Source organism: Podarcis raffonei, chromosome 1 (assembly GCF_027172205.1).
Source record: "Podarcis raffonei isolate rPodRaf1 chromosome 1, rPodRaf1.pri, whole genome shotgun sequence".
Lineage (NCBI taxonomy): Eukaryota > Metazoa > Chordata > Lepidosauria > Squamata > Lacertidae > Podarcis > Podarcis raffonei.
Window position 1 is genome coordinate 109638148 of NC_070602.1, and position 18862 is coordinate 109657009.

Sequence of the window (18862 nt, forward strand, 5' to 3'; positions counted from 1 at the left end):
AGCCTTTGCATCTCCTCTTAAGCACATTCATACATCCCATTGATATGAATGGCGGTGTGCTTAAAATTACCTAATATATGCTTGAGTGTTTTTCACAAGTGCCCTGGGCTTAGGCAAACAATTTTTCTTTCTCTATTATTATTGTAACAATTCCCCCAGCAGATATTTAAATGTCATGAATATCAAAGGATATAATTACCCTTGGACTGATCACCTAGCCAGAAATTAATAAAGGCTCGCAGTCCCTGTTATTGCAGTGTTCAATCAGCTCTGATCTGACATGTGAAAGAGGTGCTGCTATGTCACTCAGCAAATAAACTGGTTCATTGTGCTTCTAGCTCATGGCTAGGACTTTCTATCTATGTAAGGTTCTCTGCTATCAATATGAGAGAAATAGTGCATAGAGAATAAGAACCATAGAATCTCCAGGCTAGACTTTGACCCAGAGGTCCATCAAATCCAACCTGGTGGTTTTTGGTAGCATCTTCCAACCAATCACGCCACTGGGAATGCTCAAGCCTTTGGGGATTCCTGAAGTAGGGATGGAGGAGATATTTGCTCTGGTTTGCAACACTATCTACATCCTTGTGCAAATAAATTGAAACAAAGCATGTTTTCTATCTGACTCGTAATCCTGTACTCAAAACAAACACGAAAAGTCAGTTGATCATTATGGTGCCGGAAGCCGGAAGCCAATAGAAGGAATGATGTGCTCGCCACAATATATTGAGGTTCTATGAAAGAGAGTTATTCCAGAGCTGAAAAAGAGGTATCCTGATGGTACTGAGATATTGCAGCAGGACCTAGCGCCCTGTCACACATCGAAAGTGATGAAGAAATTCATGACAGAGCAGCAAATACAGGTACTTGATTGGCCAGGGAATTCCCCAGACGTAAATCCCATTGGGAATTTGTGGGCTATATGCAAAAGTTGCCTCCGTTCTGTAGACTGTACAACTATGGAGAAGCTCATTCAGGCGCTGATTCAGGTGTGGTACAGGGATCCGAAAATCAACAGTGACTGTTCAAAACTAGTAGACTCCATGCCAAACCATGTTCAAATGCTGCTTAAAAATAGCGGAGGTCATATCCGCTAGTTTTGTATATGAGTTTTGTACAATAAACTACTAAATTCATTGTTTATTTCAATTAATTTGCACAAGGGTGTAACTCACACATCCCAAATAATATGCACACCAAAATGCAAACCGTCCTTTGAAATTTGCACTTTGAGGGGAAAAAATGAAATGCATACATTAGGGGGGGTTGTTCATAAAAAATGCATAAATTTGTGAAAATATGATATAAAAATGCAATATATTTTTGGGGGGGAGGGGGAGTCACAAACAAAAATGTGCCTGTGGGGAGAAACGCACAGAAAAATGCTGATGAATTTTCATGCAGCCGATATAGATTCAAGTTTTCATTTTTCTTTTCATTTTCATTTTCTTTCTGTATCACAGTGGTCAATGCAGCTACAGATGAGGAGATCCCAAAGATTTCTACGCAATCCTTAAAGCAGCACTTTGAAAAAACAGCCCAGTTCCATTCTGGCCGAGAGAGTGGAACACCTGCAAAGCAGATCAAGGTCGGGGGTGCTGAAAACAGGATTATCTCCATCTGAACAATCCTGAATTGTTATCAATTTTTGCATATAGTTAACATTATTTTCTGAGTTGCAGTGCCTTTAAATTCAGAATAGCCATGTTGCATTTGTTTAAGTGATATTTCCAGTGCAAATCTTAAGTCTGTAAACAAGGGATGTGTGTGGCGGGGGGGGGGGTTATGCTCCAGTTGTTTGGGGGCAAATTAAAACTGTGGCAGGGCAAACAGTGACTCCTGCTACTGTCTTCTGATCACTTGCTAGCAAGACAGAGTGTGCTCACTGTTCTTCCTGCCAAGTCCTTGCTGCAATGAAGTAGTGGGATTTGATTAGACTGGCTTTTCTTTGACTGAAAAAGATGTTAGGATACTGTGAGCATGGCAGCCAATAGCAGAGTTGGGGTTGTGACCCCCCCTTACATTCCCATGTACCTGTTAGAGTGTCATAGCAACATTGGGCTCCTTAAGTGTGATCTGATGTATAGTGACTCACAGGACAGTGCTGTTTGTATATTAAATTATATTTAGGTCTGTTTGGGAGATATCTAGGAAGATCTTGCAAGTGTTTAGTCTAAATTTTACAGACATAATCTGGAATTCTCTAACATCCTTAAGTGTATTTTTTGATCAACACCCACCTATAAGGTACAGCTTTCCTTTTCAAAATATCCTTTGTGTGCTGTTAAATTCTTTTTCTCTGGCTGCATGTTCTGTATTCCATTTCCAATTCTTAGAAGAAGGCACACACACTATAGTGTAGATAAATGATATTTTACGGGTATAAACTATCTGGCTCCTTGCTCTGTGTTCTGTCTATTTACAATTCTTACAAGAAGGCATAGGCCTATGACTGCTGCATCTGTTAATATGAGATAAAAGCAAGCAAGATCAAGATTATCTCAGAATGTGTATATACTATAGTGCAGATAAATAATATTGGAACAAACTACCTTGTTGAAGTAATGGAGGCTATGGATGAATTCCACCAGTTCTAATTCACAGAATGTAGGAGGCTGCCTTCTACCAGGTAGGCCCATCTAGCCTATTATTGTCTACACTGACTGGTAGCAGCTCTCAAGCATAACAGGCTGGGGACTCTTATAGCCCTGCCTACAGATGCCAGGAATTGAAATTTGAACCTTCTGCCTGAAAAGCAGATGCTCTACTACTGAGCAATGGCCCTTCCCCGATATGTTGAATCACACTGTTGGACATTAGTTTTGTTCTCAGGTAGATTAGAAATTTGAGCTCCTGCTGCTTAGCACTTGGGAGGGCTGAGTGAACTATATGAAATGAATTCAAGGAAACAGTTTTTTAAAAGAAACAACTAATTTTGTCCCCTAAAGATTGAAAATGAGTATCAAGAAATGGCCTGGCCTTCTGCAGCCTTTTCCTCTTCTGCTGAAGTGGCTTCTGCAAATAGACAGCAAGGAATATATATGGCGAGGGAAACCGAGTGCACATCTGCTGCCTCAGCTGCAGCTTATAGCTGCTCTTCCAAGTATGCAAGTACAGAGGAGTTTCCTCCTCCACCTTCTCCAGACTTACTACAGGCTCCACCTGAAATGACAGAGTTTTCCCAGTCCCCTGAATCCTCTCCCTCTCCATCGAAACAGCCCCTCCCCAAAGATCTGTATTCCAAGCAAAGAAACCTTTATGAATTAAAGCGTTTGTACAAACACATCCACCCAGAATTGAGAAAGAATTTGGAAAAAGATTACTTCAATGATATTTCTGATATCGTGTCTAGTGACACTGAAACAAGCAGCTCAGCTGCAAGAGATGTACGCCAGGCGAGGTACGTCTTTGAAAACACAGAGAGCAGCCCTCAGAAGTGCATGAGCCCAGAAAGGGAATATCTGGAGTGGGATGAAATCCTCAAGGGAGAGGTCCAATCTATGAGGTGGATCTTTGAGAATCAGCCTCTGGATTCCATCAAAGATGAATCTCCTGACCCGGACAATGTTAAAAGCATTGCCAGTCAAGAAATCATTGCAGGTGGGGATGTTAAATATACCACCTGGATGTTTGAAAACCAGCCCATTGATGCACTGGGTGGACATTCTTCAGACAACACTGAAAGCGCAGACAGAATTCCTGAATTGGCTCGAGGCGATGTCCGCACAGCCGCGTGGATGTTTGAAACTCAGCCACTGGACTCAATGAATAAAATTCACCATGAGAAAGACCAGGAATCCAATGAAACCTCTGATGAGGAGATCACTGGCGGAGATGTGAAAACGGTGAGGTATATGTTTGAAACACAGCATCTGGATAGCATTGGACAACTTTATTCAGTGGATGAAACTAAGCTGCTGCAGCTCCGATCTGAATTACAGGAGATTAAAGGCGGTGTGAAGAGAAGTATAAGGCATTTTGAAACTCTACCGATGTATGTTATTAGAAACAATTTGGGCCAAATGCTAGAGATTAAAACTGTCCACAGAGAAGACCTTGAGAGAGGAGATGTCAGGACAGTGCGCTGGATGTTTGAAACGCAGCCTTTGGACATGATCAACAAAGATTCATTGGAAATCAAAGTTGTCCGTGGAATCTCCATGGAGGAGGGTGTCAAAGGTGAAGTAGGCAGGGCAAAATGGCTCTTTGAAACCCAGCCTTTAGATGCCATTAAGGAGGAGACTGAAGAAACTGTGGTGGAAAAAGAAGTCATCCTAGGCACTGATGTCTGCAGAAAATGCTGGCTTTTTGAGACTCAGCCTCTTGACACTCTAAAGGAAAGTGAAGATGAAAATCCTCTACCCACAGAAGAAATAATCGGAGGTGACGTAAATACCACAAAACACTTGTTTGAAACACTGCCAATGGATATGCTGAAAGACAGCCCAGATGTTGGGAAGCTTCAGAAAATGGCTGCCACTGAGGAAGAAAAAGGGGATGTGAGGCATCAGAAATGGATTTTTGAGACTAAGCCCCTTGAACAGATTAGAGAGGAAAAGAAAGAAGTCATAAGAACTGTGAGACTGGAGGAAATTGACAAGGGGGATGTGAGCAGCTGCAAACATGCATTTGAAATGTGCCGTTTCAGAAAACACGACGACTCATGTAAAATCCATGTGGAAGGTGTAACAAGAGGTGCTGTAAAATTAAACAAAGGTCTTTTTGAAACAACTCCATTATATGCCATCCAAGATAGGCATGGCAAATATCATGAAGTTAAAACAATTCGACAAGAGGAGGTCGTGAGAGGGGATGTCAGGAACTGCAGGTGGCTCTTTGAGACAAGGCCCATTGACCAGTTTGACGAGAGTATTGAAAAAATTGAGATCATCAAAGGGATCTCCTCACAAGAAGTACAGTCAGGTGATGTGAAAACAGCCAAGTGGCTGTTTGAAACTCAGCCCCTTGACTCCATTAAATACTTTAGCAACGTGGAAGATGAAGAAAGCACAGAACAGACTGAGACAACTGAAATTGTGAAGGGGAATGTTAAAACATGCAGGTGGTTATTTGAAACCCAGCCAATGGAATCTCTATATGACAAAGAGAAGGTCACGACAGACAATGAAGAAATCCGCAGAGGAGATGTCAAGACCTGTACCTGGCTCTTTGAAACGCAGCCTCTCGATGCAATAAGGGAAGAAGCAGAAACAGCCATAAAACTTCACACTGTGGAGCAGGAGGACATTCAGGGAAGTGATGTCCGCACAGCTTGTTTCCTTTTTGAGACTGAAAACCTAGAAAATATCCAAGGAGAAGAAGAGAAAGAACTCAAGCGGGTGGTGGAAATTGACATCCAGCCTGGAGATGTCTCCACCATGCGGTATAAATTTGAGAATCAATCGTTAGACTCAATAAATGTCAGCTCAGAGGAAGTTGTGAACAAAATTAAAACCATCCAAAGTGAAGATATACAGAAAGGGGATGTTTTGCGCTGCTGTTGGCTTTTTGAGAACCAGTCAATTGACGAAATAACAGACCACCAGGGAGACAGGACCTCAGTTAAAACTGTTACAGACATACAAGGTGGAAATGTGAGGAAAGGATGTTTCATCTTTGAGACGTTTTCTTTGGACCAGATTAAAGATGAATCTTCTGTAGATGCCAGCACCAAAAAAACCATAAGTGAAGAAGAAATAGCCAAAGGGGATGTGAAAAGCTACAGAATGCTCTTTGAGACCCAGCCACTTTACGCAATTCAAGACAAAGAAGGGTATTATCATGAGGTGACTACCGTGAAGAAGGAAGAAGTAATTCATGGGGATGTACGTGGAACGCGGTGGTTGTTTGAAACAAAGCCTTTAGGATCGATAAACAAATCAGATAATGTGTATGTTATAAAATCTGTCACCCAGGAAGATATTCAGAAAGGAGATGTTAGTTCGGTCAGATACCGATTTGAAACACAGCCGCTGGACACCATTTCAGATGAGGAAAAATTCATTGTACCCACAGTCGACACTGTGCAGGGTGGCAACGTGAAGGCCAACAAGAAATTATTTGAGTCTGAAGAAAGCCAAGGAGGCATGTATGTAAGAACAGTGAGTGTCAGCGAAATACAGCAAGGCAATGTCAAAACGTCTACTTGGTTATTTGAAACACACACCATGGATGAGATTAGAGGAGAGGGGTCAGAGTATAAAGATGTCAAGACAGTAACAAAGGAGGATGTGCAAGAAGGTGATGTTCAGCATGCAGTGTGGCTTTTTGAAAACCAGCCTCTGGACTCCATTAAGGAAACTGACGAAAATGATACAAAAATAGATAAAGAAGAAATTCCACAGGCAGATGTAAAGACTACGACGTGGCTGTTTGAAACAACTCCTTTCCATGAATTCAATGAAAGCAGAGTTGAAAAGGAAGAAATCATAGGGAAAAGCGTGAAAGAAACTTTAAAGGAACTTTATTCTCACAAAGTCGTAGAATCCCATGGGATCATCTTGGAAGCAGATGAAATTGGCGATGTCCGAATGACAAAATATAAACTTATGAATCAGGAGGCTCCAGAAATACAAAAAGAAGAGATCATCAGAGGAGATTTAGCCAACATCATGTTGAACCTGCTGTCCAAACCAGGCCCCGTTGAAAGGGAAACTAAAGTCAATGAAGATGAAAAGGGAAATGTGAATTTAGCAAAAGAGCAATTGCTGAATAGATCAACAGATGTTCACATTGAAAAGGAAGAGGTAGTGAGAGGTGATATACAGCAAGCCATAAAAAACCTGTTTAGTAAGGACAGCTCTGTAAAACGTGGAATTTTAATTCAGGAAAATGAGAGAGGTGATATTAACATGACAGTCTATTCTCTCTTTCACAAAAAGGATAGTGATAAAATCGAGCAAGAAGAAGTGATATGTGGCGATGTGAAGCGTACAATTCATAGCCTTCTCTCTTCTGCAATGAATTATGAAATATCAGAAAGACCTAAAATAGATGATTCAGAAAGGGGAAATGTTCAGTTTTTTACAACATGCATAGAAGCTGGGGCACTAGATTATTTGAGACTACTCCAGACAGGCGAAAATGAAACATTTGCAAGACGTAATCAAGAAGAGGAGGAGGAGGAAATCATTGGTGGTGATGTTGAAGCTACAAAACTGTTGCTTAAGAAAAAGAAGTCTCAGATTCAGCGGACAGTTGAGGAAACTGACATAATCCCTGGAGATGTGTGCAATGCAGTTAAAATCTTTACAACAGAGCCACAAAATACATCTTGTCATGTATGCAAAGAAGAAATTATAAGGGGTGATTTGAAGGCAGCTTTAAATTCCCTCAGCCAGGCCATAAATCAAACAACTGTTACAGAGAAGGAAGAAATTATAAAAGCTGACATCCTTGCAATTCTGAAGTCCCTTAAAGAATCGGCTTCTCAGCTGAAGGAAACAGAAAAGCCTGATGTCATCCCTGGAGATATTAAGCAAGCAATTGAATCTCTGGAGAAAGCAAGAAACACAAAAAGCCAGGTATTGAGAGAAGAGGTTGTTCGAGGTGACCTTGAATCCACACTGAGGTCTTTAAAAGCAGCACAACAGTCTTTCAAGAGCGTCAGCAAAGAGGAAATGGTCAGGAGGGATGTTCAGGTGGAGGTAGAGAGCTTTCTTGAAACTTCTGCAGAAACTAAAACAAAGCTGCAGCAAACAGGCACCGGCCGAGAGATGAAGAGGCTCACCGAGCAAATGCATGAGCCACCTCAGCAATTAGTCAAGAAGCAAGTTAATGTAACTGAAAGTTCACAAAATAATATTGAAGAATGTCACCGGGAACTTCATGAAGGAATGAAGTCTGGGGAGACAAGCGTTCTCACTGGAGGCACCAGAGCAATCCATTCTGTTCAGAAATGGAGCAGCAAGGCACATGAGTCAGATAAGAAAAATGTGAAGTGCTTATCTAATTCCCAGCACAAGGTCACCCAGAAAGTGGATAAGTCCACGAATAAGGTCAGAGTCCAGAACATTGTGAAAAGGGAAGCAAAAAGTCATACAGATCAATATGTGATTGATCAACCTGCTCTTCCTAGCACTATTCAGAAAAGCGAAAGAACAGAGAAGTCAGAGGGAGGTGGAACGCTGCGGAAAGGCAGCTCACCCGGCATTGTACCGTCTGCAAAGCAAGTAATGACTGGAAAGAAGCAGAATGTTTTCCAGGAATGTAAAGATGAAGAAAATTTTGACATGAGCGTTCAGGAGGAGAGGAAAGAAAAATCAAAATTGTCGGCCCGTGAGCACAGCTCTCATCGCAGGGGTGCAGAGCAGCTGGTCAACATGTCAACTGGCGTGATTTCCAAAGCAACCGGTCATGTTGAAGCGCAAGGGGTGCAGCAAGATAGAAAACAATCTCAGTATTCAAAGGCAGTTTGCCAAGAGAAGAAAAAGAATGTTAAGGCGACCCAAGCGGAGGTTTCCATGGCATCAGAGCAGAATATTAAAACCAATAAAAAAGTCAGAGTCACCCAGGAAATGCACAGCCAATTTGAAGAAGCCGAGAGGAAGCAAGACGTTATCCAGCAAAATGAAAAATCCACACTGAAGTTTCAAGGAAAAGCTAAAGTGGAAGCTGCGGCATCGGACTTCAGAGGTGTGGTGAAAAATCCACTGAATCCAAACAAAAACCCCAAAGGCCCAGACAGAACAGAAATTGATTCTCCGCCTCCGCCTCCCCCTCCCCCTTCGCCCCCAATATCAGTGACTTCATCTGAAGCAGATCTTCCTCTGCCTCCTCCTCCGCCTCTGACTCATTTCATGATGGCTTCTGACAGACAAAGCTTTCCTTCCCCTCCGCCCCCCATAGGACAGGCTAAAGCCGAATATGAACATTTTCCTCCTCCACCTCCACCCCCTATCGAAGATGAGCATGAATTGGTGGCTTTGGCTTCATCTCCAGTTCCTCAGCCCTTTGCTGTTCATCAGGAAAAGCAAAGGAAAGAACATTTCCTCAAACGTCTAGACAACACTTTGCAGCAGTCGACTCAGCTTCATGCCAGTGTTAAGCCTGGCAAGGCCCCACACACCAAGAAACATCCTCCAATAGAACTTACGAAAGAGTCAGAAGCACCCCAGCCAAAAACATCTCACAAAGTTCACCCAAGCATTGTCCAGAGGCACCAAGAAAACAATACCACAAAAATAATGGAAGAAAACATGGAGCACACATCAACGAGGAATGTTGTTAGCTGTGAAAAGAGAGAAGAAAGAGTTTGTGCAAGGGCTGAAGAGGTTAGAAGGCCAGCATCAGTTATGGAAGTGATCAAGCTGGAGCCCTCACCAATAAAGAAAACAAGTGCATTCCCGCTTGTCAAATCTCCTTCCCTGCCAGCAGATGTGACACAAGCAAGTCCTAAGCCTTATGTGCGAAAATTCAAAACCCCTTTAATGATCGCAGAAGAAAAATACAGGCAGCAAAGGGAACAGATGGAGCAGAAGCAAACCCAAGATGTTTGCAAAGTGGTTATGAGAAGAAACAGTGAAGCTTCGGGAAGTTCAGTTCAGACAGAGCCAGAACATTGTCTGCCAGTACTAAAACCAGACAAACAGGATCAAACCCCTCTGCCAGGCCTTTTGCCCTCAGCTCCAGATCGGCCCACTCAGCCTGAATGTCAGGGAAAGGCACAATTCGTGGTGTCACAAAGCAACAAATTGCAGTCTATGTCAACGGTATTAGCTGCTGAACAGTCTCAGACCATTGTTAGGATCTCAGCAGAGGAACACACTCAAAAAACATCAACGCGTGAGTCAGAAAACCTAACAAAGCACTGTGTGTCTTCTCAGAAGGTACAGACCCATGAAGAACGTCCTATGCATGCAGGAGAGCAACATAAAAATGTGGAGCATTTGCGCATGCCCAAAAGTAAACTGGTCTCCCCTACTTTCAATGTAAGAACCGTCAAGCTTCCCACCTTAGAACAAAGTTCATATGAAACCCACAAGGAATCTGAGATGCATAAAAAGCAAGAGGGAACTAGCTTCCAGAATGCTGTGAAGCAAGAAGTTCAAGAGAAACAGAAAGACAATGTAAGCAATTCTATCAGAAAAAAGCAAAGCACCACAAAGACAAATAACCAGGTGAATGTTGATGAGAAGATGCACATGGGGAAAGGACTCCTAAAATATACAGAAGGCAAGCAGGATGGAAGAGAGAAAGATTCAAGTGAAGGGAAGCAAATATTAGTTCAAAGGAAAGAAACAGAGACAGAAGAAATGAAGCAAGAAAGAGTCTCCTTGGCTGTGGAAAGAAAGCAGAAGCAAGTCATCGCTTGCCCCAAGGAAGAGAAAGTAATAATCCAAAGAAAACAAGAGGAGGTTAGCAATAAATCAGAGAAAATGGTCAAGCAAAAGATAATTGATATGCATCAGGAGTCACAGACATCTCTCTCACAGAAAGAGAAAACATTTGTTTCAGAAACAAATGCCCAAAATAAAAAACTGTCCCAGAAAACTAGCAGCCTACAAGGAAAGGAATATGCCCAGGAAAAGTCCACACAGCAGAAAAGGGGCCTTTTAAAGGCAACAGAGATGAAACAGGAGCTGGCACAGAAAAAGACATTATCATCTGTTTCACCAGGAGGATCACTGCAGAGTAACGAGAAAAGCCCAGTCGATATATTAGAGTTTTTGAGGAAACGTGAGGAGGTACAGCAGGTGTTGTCCAGAGTGAAGGAGTTTGAAACTGAGCCGAATAAAAATGGGCTCAAAACATTACAGGCATTCTTAAATGTCATTCCAGAGTGGTTGGTAGAACAAGACAGGAAGCAAAACTTAGCTTACTCCACGCAAGGGAATGATGTTGAGAAGATGAAAGAAGAGTTATCGCTGATTAAAGATCAAGCCACCAAAATGCTTGAATCCTTTGAGGAGGCCATCCAGACAGCCATGAATTCCACAAAACCCCAAAAACCGAAAAAAGAGTTTCCCAAAGTTGGGGGATCATTGCAAAAGACAGCTAAAGTAAGCATTGGTTCAAGCAGGAAAGAATCACAGGAAACTAAAGAGATGATCAAAGACACAAGGGCACATCGAGAGGTGAAACAGCAAGTTAGTGAACACAGGTTTTCGGAAACCAGAACTTCTTCACCCTCAACCCTAAGAATGAGAGCACCTTCACCTACTTACATTACAATTGAATCTAGATGCATTGAATCTCCTCTCAGGGAGGTCTTGTCTCCTGTTCAAAGGGAAAGTACCCCGGTTCCACCATCACCACCTCCCAGGTCTACTACACCAACGTCTAAGGTGCAGCGGCCAGCTGCCTGCCTCTCCCCCTCTCCTCCAAGAAGCCGTTCTGAGCAGCTGGCCAAGCTTAAAGACACCACAGTAAAACTCGCTCAAGGAGCAACGCAAAACCGATCAGTAACCCCAGTTCCTATTGTGGAAAAGAGGTCAGAGATAGTGAAATCTCCTGCAACACTCCGCCGACAAATCAAGATTGAGGCACGGCAATCTGATGTTTTAACTTCAAAAATGTCGTCCGTAAATGAATCCCAAATAACTGCTGGTACAGTGAAAAAAGCTAGTGAAGAATCCAAAACAAACAAGACTCACATCTCCAAAAAGGGAGGAAACATTCCAGAAGGCTTAGAGCCACATGGACAAAATATGGACTCTGTCTGCAGGACTCAAAATATTGAGGTTTCCAAGACTGGTCCCCAAGGTCTTGCGCAGAAGGCCAAAGTCCCTGAATTGATTATTCCCATAAGGAAGGAACCGTCTGCATCTGAAAGATTGGGAAAGGAGAGTGAGGATAAATTACATGTAGTGTTAGGAACACTTCATGATAAGCCAGTGGCTGAGGTGAAAACAAAGAAAAAGTATGTTGAGAATGGTGTAATGAGTGGTAAAATAAAAGAAGAAAGGCACAGGGTTAGGAAGGAGGAATTGAGCCAAAGTTCCCAAGAGAGTGAGAAGAGATTAGATAGCTTCCAAAAGTTTCCAGGCAAGTGGCAAAGAGAACCCAAGGAAAACACACCTTGCAAGCAAAAGCAATGTGCCATTAAAGAGCATCCCTTGGAACCCAGGGTGTGCTTTGATGCAAAGTTCCACACTGAATGCTCCTCCGGCATGGATACATTTGAGAACACCGTCGTGGAATCGAGAACTGCCACCTCCACATCACGAAGTGCAGATGGGATGCAGTCAGGATTTGGCTTCAAGCGTGCGCCACCAACCTATGAAGACGTCATCTCAGGGCATATCTTGGATATTTCTGCTGCTGATTCACCAGAAGAGCTGCTAAGGAATTTTCAGAAGACTTGGCAAGAAAGCGAGAGAGTCTTCAAAAGCCTCGGCTACACCATGTCTGATGCTGCCGAAGCAGAAGTGAGAAGTAGCTTCCATGAGGAGGCAGAGTTTATCAGTGGTAAATAAGCATGCAGCGTGTGAAGCAGGTATTAACAGCTTGGGAAGAGTATGGCGCCATGGCAATGAAACATGGAGTGCAATTAATGTGTCTATTGGAAGAGTGAAGTTCCATAACTCCAACTAACAATTCTTTGCTGGTGTTTCCCCCTCCCACTTACCCCAACTCTCTCTGTGTTTCAGAAATCTTTCTTCTTCCTTTCCTTTCCAAAGGCATGTGCTTTGATATATGTGCCAAGTGTGGGACTAACCTAGATTTAGGTTGAAAAAGGCAAATGTTAAATTTGATTTCTGGGAATGACATTTTCCTGAGCACTAAAATTAGAACAAAATAATTAACATACTATGACATTTTTTTTAAGATGCTTTTGTTGATTCCTTGAGTTTTAAAAGTATGCTAACCTGTGTGGGTTGTTTTATTTTTTTGCACTTAATTGAATGAAGGTCTTTGGATCTGCATGGCGTATAAAATTAATGTGATCTTTTGCAGCCATCATTCTTTTTTTTAAAAAAAAAAGTGGCTAGTGCTTGACTTTTTCCTAGAATAATGCATAATGCAGGGGTGTCTTATCTCCAGCCACCTGATGTTGTTGGACTACAACTCCCATCATCCCTAGCCAGCATGACCAATGGTCAGGGATGATGGATATTATAGTCCATCAACATTTGGAAAGTGTCAGGTTAGCTACCCCTGCCTTAATGCAATTTCATTTTGTTTTATATGTGCAGGCCTTTAAAGAGATTTATAGCCCAACCCTTGCAATGTGCTCCATGGTAATGATCCAATTATAGAAGTGTGTTTAGGGCTGAAACCTCAGAATGCCAGACAGAGAGAAAGAAGACATCATAAAATGTTGCATTTATTTGGAGTTCTACTCTATGGCGTGTGGAATTATTGTCAAAAATGATTCTCCCATAGGAAGGCATTCTCAATGATCTTTGTGCCAAGGGATGGGCACAAATTGATGGAGCAGGGAAAGGAAGCACAATAATATTGCACTGATTTGATGAAAACACTTCATTCATACTGTTGCAAATACATGTTATAGTGAAGGAGAGACTGAAGACACTAAGAGCGGTAAAAAACATTGTGAAAAGGAGCGATGAAGTTATGGATATAATCACTAGATGTTATCCAGGTAAATAGTTCCGCTTGTGGAAACACTTTTGGCTGCACCACAGAACTTCCTATCCCTCTTCTCTGCCTGCACATCCCTGAAATATGTTGTGGGTTTCTCCACAACCATCTGGAACAGCTTTAAGTGGTTCATGGGGTTGGACAGGAAGAAAAGAGGGAGAGGAAGTTTAATTGCATAGCCAGAAATGCTTGCACTACCAGAACTGTTTAGGGTGATTACATCCATAGGATTTTGGGATTTCCAAACACTCTGTTCCAATATACGTAAACATGAAACCAACTTATGGGCTTGGAACCCATGAATAGGAAACAAAAAGAAGCTCATAGAAAGGGACTTTCCTGCCCCTTTCTCTCCCCTCCCCAACAACTCTTTGGCCTCCCTGGATATTTATTTCTTTAAAGAAATTATTAGCCTTCATTCAAAATATTTTCCCACAGTAGTGTACAAGATTTAAAACAATTAAAAACCTTGTAAAATATAAGCAATATAATCAGGGTCATAATAACAGCAATAAAAACATTTCAGGTCGTTATATCACAGCTAAGAGACTAAAAACAAAGGGTGATGATATTGATGCCATATTAATCCATTTTAATTCCTATAATAAAAGTGGTGATGGGCTTCATCTGTGAAGGATTCCATCTGATTTACTTGCATGCCACTTTTCCAACAGCAAAGTTGAGCTGAAAGTGCTTCATAGCAATAATATGTACAACATGTCAGTAAATACATCAATGTCAAAAGTATAATAACAGAGCAATCCGAATCAGAATAATCTGGTCCCAGGGAAAATCAGAGTCGTGGGACCATCGCCTTACCTAAACCTTTTCTGGCAGAGGTGGGGGCATCTCTCTCTCTCTCTCTCTCTCTCTCTCTCTCTCTCTCTCTCTCTCTCTCCTGTTTCAGCTCTGAGCATGAGCAGCAGAACGGCCCAAATCAAGGCCCTAACTTGAAAAGGGGCCATTTTAGGACCCAGTAAACCCTTGGTCACTCCTGCTGCTCCCCATATAACACCCACATTTGGGGTCCTTGCACCAGCTACTGTCAGCAGGAATACAGATGGCAGTACCATCTTCAGTAGGTGCAATGGGGCATCCATGGCAATAGAGCTACCCTTTCAGCAGAGCTGGATGGAGTGACATTTGCCCAATTCTAACCCCCTCCAGGAACATGGATCAAGGGCTCAGATTGCTTCCTAACATATCAATATGCCAAGTACAAAAGCAACAGTAATTATAAGCTAATTTCTCACAAAAATCAATACTTAATATAAACAATTCCAATTAAATAACACTAAAAACAGTTAAATCAGCAACCTAAGAACTGTATGAATGGTCTAAATGCAAAAAAACCACACAGTGTCAATACATTTAATCATAGAGGAGCACATGTAAAATATTCAGACTGTTGTTGTTGTTTAGTTGTGTCCGACTCTTTGTGACCCCATGGACCAGAGCACACCAGGCACTCCTGTCTTCCACTGTCTCCCACAGTTTGGTCAAACTCATGTTTGTAGCTTCGAGAACACTATCCAACCATCTCGTCCTCTGTCATCCCCCTTCTCCTTGTGCCCTCCATCTTTCCCAACATCAGGGTCTTTTCCAGGGAGTCTTCTCTTCTCAATGAGGTGGCCAAAGTATTGGAGCCTCAGCTTCACGATCTGTCCTTCCAGTGAGCACTCAGGGCTGATTTCCTTAAGAATGGTTAGGTTTGATCTCCTTGCAGTCCATGGGACTCTCAAGAGTCTCCTCCAGCACCATAATTCAAAAGATTAGTTCAACCTAAACAGGGTATTTCAAGAACAAAACTTCTCTCCAAAACTCATTCTCTCTTCTTCTGGCCAAATTTAATTCAAAAAGAAAAGAAATCCAGATTGCTGTCATTTATTCTGAAGTGTCTTCTTTTTAGCAAGAATGTCTAAGCTGTGCCCCTTCCCCCAGATGTTGTTGGACTACAACTCCCATCATTCCTGAACATAGGCCAAATTTAGCTGGGGCTTATGGATGTTGTAATCTAACAACATCTGGGGTGGGCATAGGTGAGTCAGCTCTGGTTTATAGTTTCAGTACACAGGTGGCGGGACTGTGGAGTGGAGTTGGTCAGCTGGTTTCATCCATTCCTGGATGGAACACAGTCCCTCGCAGAGAGCACAGCAGTGCAAACCTTGGCAGCAACTTCATTGCTAAACAGCATCAAGCCCCCACACACAAACACACACAAAGGGATCAACATCACTGTAATAATCCACGTTGTCCAAGGAGAACAGATCTGATTCAACAAAGTAAATAACACAAAATGTCTTGGACTATTGATCAACGCTGTTGAGCCAACCCTTTAAAAATGTATGATCTGCTGCCTGCAGAAAATCCCCAATGCAGTGAAAGAGGAAAAACAGGCATTTCCACTGAAATATGTGCTAAGGGGGAACATATGCATCGCCTCCCTAGTGGGAAGGTGTGGGCGAGCTCCGGCTGCAGAAATATGCAGCTTCACTATGCAAGCTCCTGCTTGGCACATGACAGTGAAAATGTAAAAGTAGGTAGCATGAGTCACTCTTCCTCTTGGAATATTAAACCGCAATCTGTGCCTTCCAAGTAAACAGGTGAGCCTAGTCTCCCAAGGATGCATAGGTTACGATGCAACATGGATTTTATTTGGCCCTTTAAACTGGAATCTTAGGTGTTAATTCAATGTGAGTCAAGCATTTCAGCTTTCTTAGTGGTGGCAAAACATTTGGCGCAGAGCTTGAAGGGGGAAAAAATGAGGAATAGCTCTGAGACCCTGTCTTATTTATTTCTAGAAACTGCAACTTCAGGGAAAGGAAACGTGCCTACTTTGTCAAAAGAGAGTCTATCCAATGGAATGCCTAGTTGCCGACAAGCAGACCTTTCATAAATCATGTTTCCGGTGTCACCATTGTGGCAGTAAATTAAGGTAAGATGAAGTGAACAATTAACACGTTGACATACAAATACTGTCATAGCCGGCATCTGTTTTCATATGAGTGATATCCAAGAGAGTGGGTCAAAAGTCAACAGACCGGGAATTCCTGCCGAACTCTAGCACCGAAATGGTCGTTTGGCAGGTCACTTAAGCTCTTTCTCTTTGGACATTTCTATCTAAGGGGGGGGGGAATATCGGTTCTCCATATTTTAGAACTTGTCAGAGCTGGATGCAAAGTGCGATGTAAGTCTTGTAGGTAGAATCAGAGCGACAAGAATGATTGGGTGGATCTGTTCCCTGGAAATTATTTTCCATTTGCTATGTTTGCAAAATAATATTGCACATGGACACTAAATATGCTGTGTTTCCCAAGGAACTCATAATATTTATTTAGTTGAAAAATTCATTACTTGCCCTTCAACAAAAGGCCTCAGGACAGCTTACAGTAATACAATCATGCAATTAAAAAACAAAGAAAAGAAATATATCAGTTTATGTATGATTATCTTAAAAAAAACACCATGTAAAATGATTCCAAGAAAAAGCAGCAAAGTATAGATCAACCAAAAGAGAAGAGGTGCACTGCACTGCTCTCCTACCACGTTGCCCATTCCCATTTGGCTCCCAGGAATAGTAGTGATGTGACTGGACAGCCTCACCACGCTTGCATTGCGGTGCTGTATTTCAGTACGCTGCTGTTAATCAATACTTGTGTAATGAATCTGAAACACACCTTGGTTTATCTGAAAAGTGTTCGAACAGAATGTACAAATGGGTTGTGCTTCCTTTTTCCACACTTCGGGGGTCATGTATGAAATGTCCGGCTCACATACCACGCAGGGAGATGTGTGGCTATCAGACGCAAGGTCTGATGTTCCTTGGTGGTGGCGATCACACAGGGTCCCCGGACGTTTAACGTTCTATTGATCCCTGTGCCACCACTGTGCTCGCTTCCCCGCTGCCACCAACCTGTTACTCTCGGGTAAAACACTGAGTCCAGACAGTTGTTAAAAGTGAACCAAATAAACAAGTTTATTTTACAAACATTAACAAGTTTATGGTTTCTCAGATAACATTCCTGTCAGTATCTTAACTTCGGTTTCTTTACCAGCCTATACCTTCCTAATACCTTCTGACTGATTATCTCAACTGTTTGACTGACTCCTCTTAACAAATTCTCTCACTCTTTCACACCAGACTAGCCCAACCCACAGATTTATCTTCTCTGTCTCTTTTAATATGTTTTTCTAAAGCGGGTGTCTTCAGCCTTTCGAGACCCATGACCTACTTTTAACCCAAACAAAGAACAATAGAATTGTGGTGTTGGACCCTGAGGATCATCTAGTCCAAACCCCTGCAATGTAGGAATATGTAGCTGCCCCATGCAGGGATCAAACTTGCAACCTTGGCATTGTCAGCACCACCCTCTAACCCACTGAAGAAACCAGGCATGCATGTGAGGACTCATTTCTTCTTCTTGTGGCCATATATTTGCATGGTGGTGGTGCTCCTGTTGCAATCTCCTTTGGATCAGGCCACAACCAAATAGTAAGTTGAAGACTGATCCGTCAAAAGAATAGGCGCCTTCAACCTACTCTTATTCCACACTGCCTCACAAAGAACAATTTCTATCTAGTGCTGCACACTGCTATGGTTTGTGCCACTTCTTGCACAGGAAGATAGCAGATGGCCCTGAAAAACCAATTTCCACATTTAAAACAAAGTTATAAAACCAACATTGAAAGTGAATGTTATATCACTTGCTAGTAGACATAATCTGTTAGAATACATCGAAACTATAATCTCTGAGAATACATTAAATAAAATGCATTTATTATTTCTTTTCTAAAATGATATGAGTTAGGGCCATATTTATAGAAACTGTTATTTATAGGTACTTAAAATGTCAAGTGAAATTGGATATTCTTGAAGCATTTGTGATAGATAGATGCCATAAAACACTTTCTCTTTGATTTGGCAGCTTGGGAAATTACGCTTCTCTCCATGGAAAAATATACTGTAAACCCCATTTTAAGCAACTTTTCAAATCCAAAGGAAATTATGATGAAGGTTTTGGACACAAGCAACATAAAGAATTATGGATTCCCAAAGATCAAAAAGGTCCCATTGGCTGTGTTCGTGCTCAAGAAGTCCATCCATCCATCTCAAAGACAGATAAACCAACGGATCAAATTTCAAATTCTGGCAGGCGGCGAGGGCATCGTGAAACTTTGGGTGAGAATTTAAAACAAAACACAGAGTGGGGGAAACTGAACGTCACATGGCCTCCTTCTATGGAAACACCCAAAAAATCATTTTCTATTGAGGAGGAGGTTAAACTGAATAAACCAAAATGGCCACCAGAAATTCCTG

At 42.0% G+C, this 18862-nt stretch overlaps 1 protein-coding gene across 1 annotated transcript in view; it reads left to right on the top strand.

Moving 5' to 3' along the window:
• Window positions 1-18577, top strand: part of XIRP2 (xin actin binding repeat containing 2) — an 88896-nt gene extending 70319 nt beyond the window's left edge. Inside the window, exons 6-9 of the mRNA XM_053408781.1 lie at window positions 1464-1588; window positions 2949-12408; window positions 16347-16480; window positions 18471-18577. Coding sequence (XP_053264756.1) covers window positions 1464-1588; window positions 2949-12408; window positions 16347-16441 — 9680 coding nt within the window. The 3' untranslated portion in view covers window positions 16442-16480; window positions 18471-18577. The remainder of the gene's footprint in view (window positions 1-1463; window positions 1589-2948; window positions 12409-16346; window positions 16481-18470) is intronic.
• Window positions 18578-18862: the final 285 nt, after the last annotated feature.